This window comes from Thunnus albacares, chromosome 12 (genome assembly GCF_914725855.1).
Source record: "Thunnus albacares chromosome 12, fThuAlb1.1, whole genome shotgun sequence".
Taxonomy (NCBI): Eukaryota; Metazoa; Chordata; class Actinopteri; order Scombriformes; family Scombridae; genus Thunnus; species Thunnus albacares.
In genome coordinates, this window is record NC_058117.1 from 7,524,618 (window position 1) to 7,534,656 (window position 10,039).

At 38.7% G+C, this 10,039-nt stretch overlaps 1 protein-coding gene across 2 annotated transcripts; it reads right to left on the reverse strand.

Annotated features, from left to right (window-relative positions):
* Positions 1-1,870: 1,870 nt before the first annotated feature.
* hhatla (hedgehog acyltransferase like, a) lies at positions 1,871-9,698 on the reverse strand. Of its 2 annotated transcripts, XM_044367933.1 has the most exons (13): positions 9,302-9,698; positions 8,020-8,167; positions 6,761-6,828; positions 6,532-6,645; positions 6,010-6,030; positions 5,583-5,777; positions 5,265-5,474; positions 4,718-4,889; positions 4,135-4,279; positions 3,982-4,017; positions 3,679-3,880; positions 3,413-3,554; positions 1,871-3,120 (listed from the first exon to the last, which is right to left on the reverse strand). In XM_044367933.1, the coding sequence occupies exons 2-13, from the start codon at positions 8,123-8,125 to the stop codon at positions 2,978-2,980; spliced, it is 1,554 nt and encodes a 517-aa protein (XP_044223868.1). In that variant the 5' UTR covers positions 8,126-8,167; positions 9,302-9,698; the 3' UTR covers positions 1,871-2,977. The 2 variants fall into 2 exon arrangements, with proteins under 2 accessions (XP_044223868.1, XP_044223869.1); XM_044367934.1 differs by lacking the exon at positions 6,010-6,030 and having other exon boundaries at positions 9,302-9,696.
* Between the last annotated feature and the right edge of the window lie 341 nt (positions 9,699-10,039).

Here is a 10,039-nt window from a genome sequence, read left to right on the forward strand (position 1 = left end):
TAAATAGTATTAAAGCACTTTTTAGAGAGAAGTCAAATATCATAAAACATCAATACAAAATTCTAAAGGTGAAAAAGTTGGAAAATACGCTGTAATCCTGTCCATCCAAGTCATAAAAATGATTAATTATCAAACAAATCATCCTCCAGGAAACAGGCTACATTGTTCTAATCTTTCATTATATATGGAATTAATGAAGATTATGATGCATAACCACTTTTATAGATCCAGGGATACACCCTAAGTGTGAGTGATTAACAAACACTGGCACCTACTGGCTGAAAAGAACAGACTGGGGAGTGAGCAAGAAAACAAACCACAGATGTGTGTTATGAGCTTGTTTCCATCAGAAATTAAAAATAAAAGCCAAGTCTTGGTTTGTTAATAAGGTGTGGGGTAATACCTTATCAGAATTTGTGGAAGATTAAATCTTCTACCTTCAATCATTTAAATCAAAATACTTAATAATTTTATAACAACTGAAAATGATTAAATACTTGTATCTTGTATTGACATGGTATATAATCAAGCTGTGACTTTAGAGTGCTTCTAGCAATTACACTTTATAAAGCAACAGCAAAGTGATTGGGTTTATTTCTTGCAGCTGTGAGCACCTCCTTCAATTCCTTTGAGAATTGCATTCTGGGAGTGTCCATCAACAACACTCTCAAAAATGAAGTTCTTCATTTTAGTACGCATACTGGCTGTTTTTAGTATACTTTATATTGTAACTTTTCCTGTGTGAACACATTACATACTTAAAACCTGCATAGAATTACTGTGTAAGTATGGATTTTGTACACCGCAGCCTTTATCCAACTGGTGACTAAAGAAAAAACACTGGAATCCAAAATTTGCCATCAGGGAGACCATATAAAATTAATGAATCTCATTGGATTTTTATGATTGCTTATTTCTAAATTTGGAATTATGAAATAATAATTTCTTAATTTATTTTTCTACTTTTTGCCCTTATATTTTTAAGGTTTTACTGTAATTAAAGATACTACCTCAAGTGTTTGAGTCATATTTTGTGGTAACCTAATATGAAAGGAACAATAATGGTATAGAGAGTGTGTCACCTGTTGATTAGTAATTAGGAACACCTGCGTCAGGTTACATGTTATGAACACAGACTAACACTCTTTTTCACATTAGGCATTTTGAGTTGATACAGAGGGAAAAGTACAGGTGAAGCTAATAACACTGAGGCGTGGAAGCAGCACACAAGTGGTTCAAGTGTTATACCCAAGATTGATTACTTGGTTATTTATCAGCTGAGGAGTTTTGGGAATTCATCTGTTGGCCACCTTAAATTGTGAATTGCCAATAGAACTGTTTAAAAAAACCAAGATATATTTTGTCAACGCTGAAGTTGGGGGACTTATGCATCGAAATTACATAATGTCACCCAACAACATGTGCAAATAAGAATGGTCAAAGACAAAGAAATAGGTTGTCCCAGTCTAACAGATGAAACAAAACTAACTGGAGAAGTCAATCAAATTCAGACTACACACAACCACAAAGTCCTGAGAATTCTATTAAGTCTATTAAGCATGAAAAATGGGTGAAAAAACACCTGTGTGATTTAACCATGGGTTTGTTGGGCCTTTAATGCTTTTTATTCATAATGTAATCATGCAACTGTTAAAGTAATAGTGGTTAACAATCAACTTTGGTCAAACTGGGCCATCTTGTGGTGAGAGATGATAATGTCTCACTATCAGACAAATCAACATGGTCATATGTAACTTATTAAAGCATTTCAATCTGTTTAAACACAATGAAATGATTAAAATGTTTTAATGCAGACCATGCTTATCCATTTTAACCTCCTCTTCAAACTGCAACAAAACAAACACATGTCTGGATGAAAGAAAACTTTATTTCAAGTCAAACCATTGAAATAAACACTTTTGAATAAAAACCCTACATTGAGAGAAGGCATTACAGTCCGCATAAACATTCTCCAGCTGCCTGCTGCACTGACGACACACAGCAGGTTTCAGTGACAGGCAGGGTAAGACTGACCCATATTCCCTGCTGGGCCTATTGCCTTTCATAGCCAACTGAGGGCCTCGGTCTCATCTCGGTATGCTCACAGCCTGGATCATGTGAGAGAGGGTGGGGGAAAGATATGCTGAAATGTCACACCTACTGTAATCTCCTGTGGACAATGTGGTAGTGGAGTAAAGCAGTCATTCTCTGTTTTTCAAGTGTGGACGGCTCTCTGTTTGAACTACAATCGATTTTTTAACATTATAATAGATCTAATACATTCTCAATCAACACTAACAATGCTCAATGACAGTAGAGCAAATATACAGTACATCACAATCAGCTGCAAGCAATGTGGAGTCTCCACAGCACCCTTTGTTTAGTTTTTTTTCATTGCACTCCATATGTGGCTCCCTGATTTCAAGTTTTTTTCAAGTTTTAACCCTTTCAGATATTGTGATGATTAGGTTCCAAGGTGTCTGATGCAAAATTAAGACACCATCTGACTAAAAATAATAAAAATCATGATGGTTAAAAAGAAAGGAAGAATGTCCAAATTTGAGGAAAAATCAAAAATGAACACAGGAGACAACCACACAGAGCAAAGTAGTCGTTCCTTTACAATACTGTATGCTACTAAATATACTATTAGGTATAACATCATAAAATATTTGGCAGGCTCTTCATTTGCTAAACAATCTCTGGTTCAGATAATATACAAATACAAAATGCATCATCGGTGGGTTTGTGCCTAAGGACGTGGCGATTATCTACAGCAAGTGCACTTGAGGATATTTCACAGTTCAAAACATTGCCTCGCTTCTGACAAACGAAAGCAAGAACACAGGCATGTGAACAATATAGGTGGTGACTGGCTCTTACAGTCCAGGCGGTTCAGGCCGACGATGGAGCAGAGTGAGTGTGTTGACCATGAAGTCCGTGAAACTGACTTTGTTTTTTTTTCTTTTCTGTCTGCTTATTCTGCTTTTTCTTTGCCACCATCTACTGGCTTCACTGGCTCCGCGTCCTCAAGCAGGGCCTGTTGTCGCTCCCTTTCCTTCACCAGCTGCACACCACAGTAGGTCACCAGTAACACTGAGAGGGTGGACAGAGGAAATCCTGGAGGAAGTGGAGCAGGAGAAAAAAAGGGAAAAAGTATGACTTTAAAGGAATGTAGGTTTCTTTGCACTGTGGTATGAGTGCAAGTTCAACTTGAGATTATCTTGTCAACAACTTCTCAGTTTGCCAATGCTCTGTTGTTAAGATTTATTATGTGAAAAAAAGTGATCTCTTGAAGATAGAGCTTTTTGGGATCCAGTTTCTTTTGATGTCTGTCTGTGTTCTTCTCGTTTTTACTGGAACTGACAGAGAAGCCTTAGTTGATATACTCCATACCATTGTTGTTCCCTACCTTTGAAAATCAGTCTTCTTCCCACCAGTTTGGCAAACTCCAAACTGTTGAGAGAGAGAACGTTGTAGAGGATGATAGCCCAGAAGTTGGCGGCATTGAACACACCACGGATCCTGCGTGACATGGCTTCACCCATAGCACCCTAAAAACAGAAGACACAGATACACATAAGGGATCTGGCACAAATTATACCTAGCATATTTACATATGTTGATTGTAGGTTAAATGAGTTGAAAGAGAATGCTTTTTATCTTAATGTTTCTCACCTCTATGGTAGAAAATGGTGGAAAAGAGAAGAGCTTGGCCACCCACAGCTCAAAGTTCAGGCCGAAGCAGTTGAAAAAGGACCAGATGTAAACCAGCTCACATGGGCCCAGCCACAGAGTGGTGATTGCGAAGGTGCAGAGAGTCGCCAGGAGCTCCTTGAATATTTTATCATGATCCCCACCGATGTAGTCATAAACATACCTGCAAGATTTCAACTCAGATTGAACTCAATAAAGAATCAAAATCTTTATATACTGAGGCTTCTGTAATATAAACCGGTGAATTTAAATTCAAACACTCACTTGCACAGCCAGTCATTGATGCCTCTATCAAAGTGCCTGAACAAGAGAGAAGTGTCCCATGTAAATCTTTTTACACAAGTTCAAGGTTTAATGAGGTCAATGAAAAAAAATGACACTGTACAGTGATTTCTTAAGAGTGCAAATCACACTTACGTCTCAGAGAAGACGTAGAGCATGGTGATACACTTGGGCGGCTGAGGAGGGTCCAGGTGGTCCAGTGTAGCCACAGTGTTGATGACGCCAAACATCACAGCTGCTTTCACCCAGTCGTACACCAGGTTGGAATAAGCAAGACCACCTGCAAAGGTAGACATGGAAACAAAGCAAGTTTAATGTTTGATAAAATACATAATGCTTGAAATGTGCAACATAGAAAGTAGAAACTGATGTATGGAGCCATTATTGGATATTAGCTCTTTAGTAAATATTGGATGTCAGCCAGTCATAATGCCCAATACAGACCATAGCTACATGAAAAGTATGGAAAGCCTGTAGGAAAAATGTATTTTCTTTGCAATTTTATGTATTTATTTAAATGTAGGTTTTAAACTATCCCAAAGATTAACCAAGTGCCTAAAAGAAAAGCTGAACAAATGATATGAAATTTGAACAGTTGATACTGAAAGATGCTGAATAATGTTAGTTATTGATGTCAACTATCAGCATTTAAAAACAAAAATACAAGCATCAGTACCAGATGCGCATGACACATTATTAATATACAAATCTCACTCACCCAAACACCAGTCAGACAGCTTGGTGACAAGCTTCATGTCATTGGGGATTGTCAAGATGTACAGATAGTGGAAGAAGACGTCCACCACCAGAATAACTCCCAGGTGCAACAAGGCTTTGGTGGTAATGTTCCACATCTCCCTCTCCTTACGGGTCAGTTTGGTGTTGTTGGCCTGTGGAATCAAACCAGTTTTGTGAACAAACCTTTGTTGTTTCATAGAATTAGTTGTGTTTAATATGGTTTGATATGCCATCCGAACATATCATACACGTTTGTTGGAATGATACTCTCTGTTAATTCAGATGTTGGACAATTGTTCTTATTAAGTAATAATAGTATGCCCCATGAATTTCAAATTGCATTATGTAAACACATCAGCATCTTATATACATGAATCAGCTTTCCTAAAATGGCATTATGTGTGGGTCTTACATACAGCCTTTACAGCCTTTTTCAATGTGCCATCATGACAAAATCTGCCAAATCTCAGAGTGCTGTTCAGTTTTACTAATTTGTCCTCACAGTCAGTTTGACCTTTAAACCTCACCTCAGCATGATACTTGTCGAAAGTCATGATAGGTCCAAAGAAGAAGAAGGGGAGGTAGAAGTTGTATTTCAGCAGGTCAGAGAACGTGTAGTTGCCGTCCTCCTTCTCACAGTTCTCTAAGGCAAAGCTCATACAGCGCATGATGCTGAAGCCGCAGCCTCCGTAGAACAAGATGTCTTGCAGGTCAAAAGAGCCCGTCACCAAGGATTCCTACAGGAAGAGTTATCCTGAGCATCAAACATTGTCGCCTGCAGGCTACTTCCACGCATTAGTTTATGAAAAGTTAAACCTGAAAGGTTACAGTAAGTGAACCCTCACCTGCCAGGAGTTATAAGGCTCCAGCTTGATTGAGGCAAGCGTGGCCAGACCCGCTGCAAAACATGCCCACTTCTTCTTGACCATGGCGACGCTGTAGAGTATGATGCAGTGAGACAGAACCAGAGCAATGAAGGTCCAGCCCATCGTGACCAGGACTGCCAAACCACCGTACACACCAAAGATCAAGGATCTGTGCTGTGAGTAAAGAGGGGCCAGCGTCAGTGTGAAGCAATGGCAGTATCTTTGTACGATTTATAATTTAATACAACACACATTAAGAGTGGTGTTAGCACAATAACACGTGAATCTACAACAATGGATATACAGTGTATTAGGATGGAAATAAGATTAGATTGTGTGAAAAAAACAGATATAACGTCCAAGTATCAATGATTTAAATGAAACATGACAAGTTTATTAATGTTACCTTACATCCATCTATACCAATCTTCATTGTAAGCATGAAACAAGATAGAAACATGTTTAAAACATATTGAACTGTTTTAAATATGCCAAAAAATATTCATAGAATCACAACAATTACTTGTGCATTCAGACACGAACCCAACAGCATTCAACTCATGCTCATGCATCAAGTCAATAATGTCTTGGGTACAAATATAGTATTTCATTATATTTTTGGTTAAGAGAATTGAATACAATGAAATTTGATTGAATTATTTGTATAAACCTACTATTAGTAATCAGTACAATTAAGCTTTGCATTTAACATGTTTAAACCACATATCAATTTGATGTATGGCCTTGACTGGAGCAAAGCTTGTTTTCAAACACACACACACACTCACACACACATACATAAAAAAAAAAAAAAATTCAATACATACAGACATATAGAAAAGAGACAAGCAATTATACCTGTATGCAGTCAGAATGCAGTACTATCTCATGGACATTCACACCTTCTCTACGACACACATGCACGCACCTTTGGAGCAAGCAGGGTGAATATCTTGGCAAAGATCACGTGACCGGTGAGAGCAAAAAGGATATGATTGCGGAATGTAGAGAACCACATCATCCATTCGAAGTCTGCAACATCCTGTGACAAAGGTAGATGCACTAGTAACACATGACAAGCTCAATGTCTTGCTTCATAAAATCCAATTATAGAATACAGAGAGGTACATATAGAAAATTATAAATGAGCAGCTCACCATTTTCCTGCCAAAGTAATGCCATCCTGGTTTCACACTTGCTTTGAAGGCCTTTCTGTTTACATTCTCTGAATAAAGAAGAAAAAATACAGGAAAATCACCAAACAATAAGTAAGAGATTGTGCACTGGAAATAATGTTTAATAAATAAAGTATTCAGATTTGAACTCATGGCAGTATATGGTAAACCTGTCCAGGCTTTAGGCAGCTTTATTTTTGAGCTTCTGTGTGAACACTGAACATTATTTAAATAATCTTCTTGATAAAAAGGTCAAACTTTGACCAGCTTTGGTACAATTGTTGGATTATTTGGTGAATTTAGGGTGTGAGAGCACATTCAGTCCATTTGATAACATCAGATATTACATAATATACTCATTGTGAAGCTTTCTATTTTTGAGGCTGACTGCTACACTCATGCATCATAATCTGTAGGAGATTACCGTAGTTCACTGCACAACCTGAATTAAATGCTACAACACAAAATAACAATAAAAATAAGAATAAGCATGATAATAATCAGAATCATATCAGTGATGTTAAGATATTAAGTATACGGCAACAAATGCAGTTGGCGTGCAGCCTCATAGTAGTTCCTACAGCGTCGCCTGCTTACACTAATGGCTGTGAAAAGGGATATCAAAATGTGAGGGTCAGTGAGGGAAAGCCTCTTACGTCTGGGAACACAGCCAGATTTCTATTACCAGGATTCAGTGTTACTGCAGCATGCACACCCGAGCATTACAAATACCTCCGGACTGAGCAGCCAAAAATGACCATTTCTAGAGACAGACGGTATTAAGAGAAAAACAAACCAAAGAAGTTAGACGAAAGGACTCTGCCTTTGCCAATCTGACAGCACTGACTGTGACAGACAGTGCCATCCACCAGATTACACTCAGCCCATTCAGATCAGTGTGTGAAGAGGCTAGTTTTAGCATTTTACAGTTTGTATATACAAATATTTGGCATTATTTCAAGATGAAAAGTGTGGAATAGGTCGGCTGAGTGTAACTGTTCTACGGCGTGGATCTTAGTCTGACATGTCTCCATCAGGAAAGTAATTAGCAAGTAATTAGACCATCTTTAAATTGTCCTTATATTAATAGGAACATGCAGAAATTCCTCAAGGGAAGGGGGATCCCTCTTAATCTGCTAAATTTACTTTCTATGCCATTTAAGGTTAGATAGAACAGTGTTACAGGTAGGGATCTTGTTTTTTTGGCAGCAGATTTCACTATTAAATGTACAGTAACTCACCGCTTGAAGCTTCAAATATCCAACTGCCTGCCCATATCAAGGCCACAGAGAGTACAGCTGTGTAGAGATAGAGCTCATATCTGGGGAGGGCAGCCTTGATCCCCATGGTCAATCTATGCACAGGAAGCCTAACGGGTTGAAAAGAGACCTGCCACACACACATTAGACCTTACTGGAGGCAAAAACAATGAGTATGAAAAAAAACAATACATGGCAGACCATTATGAAAATGTGAGCAAGATCGTTAAAGGGTTTGCTGAGGTTTATTGAACCACTGTTTGTAATGTTCATCACTGATTATGCAGAAGTTTTAGTTAAGCCTGCATGATGTAAGCATGCACTTTGACAGTTTGGCCTTAGGAACACTGTGTGGGCTTTGACATGGAAATGTGACTAAGAAGACAGGACTTTATATGGTAAAGTATACCACTGTATATTGTTCAATTTAATAATCAGTATCACTCGTGTAGTTTCCTTGGCAACACTGATTTTACAATATAACCCAGTGAAAAACACCTCAACGACTATAGGCTAGACTATATGCATATAAAACACATTATAGTGTTTAAATGTTCAGTATATACTCTGTGCCAACACCGATCAGCACATGTTCATCATGTTAAATACAGACTGTGTGGTGTTTTAAAGAGGCGACATTTTGCTTATAAGCCTTTAGGATCAGGGCAGTGACTTAAATAGGACTGCAGAGCTCTGGCTCCTCGGAATCAGCATCGTCAGCTGCGCAACCCTACCTCTCCTTCCTATTATAGCTCTTGCAGTTGGTCTGCTGTACAGCCGGGCAGCTGCAGTGCTATGTGATCTGAGGGGCGCCAGGGACTCACTTCACAGAATAATTAGCTACTGACTGGAATGACCAAGAATGGTGCATCGGAGTGACAAAACAGATTTCGTCGCAAGATAGATACTTTCCAGTGGAGCATAACGCACTTGTACCTGGTTGAGTGTGTGCGTACGTGTGCGTGCGTGCACCTGTGTGTGTGTGTGTGTGTGTGTGTGTGTGTGTGTGTGTGTGTGTGCGTGTGTGAGTGAGTGTGTGTTTGAGTTGAAGTTAAAGGAGTTGGACTAATAAGTCCTTTGGTCTGCCATGCCAAGATGTAACCATGGCTGAGCAGGACCCCAGCAAAGCGTCCTGCATACAAATTTGACTGTTTCACTGCTCTATGCACACAGAGCCGAAAACACACAGGCCTTCTGCATTGATTTGATGTTTAATCTTATATTTAACCCTATGCACAAATAAAAGAGACTTGTTTTTACTAACCTTGTATCCGCCTCACACTGTCAAGATGAGGGCAATAGTATGTGCGGCCCGTCTCTTCAGAAATAGAAAGTAAATAAATGAAAAGGGGGTGGCGGTGGTTACAGCAGGTTTTCTAATTCATCCGTCTTGTAGGGGCTTGCCGCTGCCGCTGCCTGCGATCAGCCTCGGCAAGTCAGGATGTTGCGGACTCAACGAAAGGAGGAGGAGGAGGTGGAGGAAGAGGAGGAGGGGGATATATTTATCCTTCACTACTGCACCGCAGTGAGGGGTGGTCCACACTGTGCCCATCAGATCTTACTGGAGCGCAAAACCCCACTCCGTGACAATGGTTAAAATGAAGAGGAAAGCAGGTGCATCAGTCATAACAGCATCTACACTGACTGCATCTGACAATATCAAAGACACACCATGTCTCTCTAGTCTAACATATCATAGACTAGACTTGAGGAGAATGTCACAGAATGTACCAAATGAAATATGACTACTTCTCAAATTATTTAAAATATTAAAAATAATATATGTTCTGTTCTTGGCAGCGACAAAGGCAATTACTTAAAGTGGTTTTTTAAATTTTTTTATTTATATAGAAGCTTTGGCACATTATTCAAAGTGCCTTACATAAGTGAAGAAATGCATTTGAACGACATTAAATAAAAACAAACAAACAAACAAAAAAAAAAACAAGCAATAAAAACCAAAATAAAATGAATAAAAACAGAATAATCAATGTTGAATAAA

What these genes read in the sequence shown, in the direction of transcription:
- hhatla (XM_044367933.1), bottom strand. Translation starts at nt 8,125, where the DNA reads ATGGGGATCAAGGCTGCCCTCCCCAGATATGAGCTCTATCTCTACACA. An exon ending in ATTACTTTGGCAGGAAAATG is followed by an intron (nt 6,646 to 6,760) that starts GTGAGCTGCTCA and finishes CCTTTGTCACAG; the next exon opens with GATGTTGCAGACTTCGAATG. An exon ending in AGCCTTATAACTCCTGGCAG is followed by an intron (nt 5,475 to 5,582) that starts GTGAGGGTTCAC and finishes CTCTTCCTGTAG; the next exon opens with GAATCCTTGGTGACGGGCTC.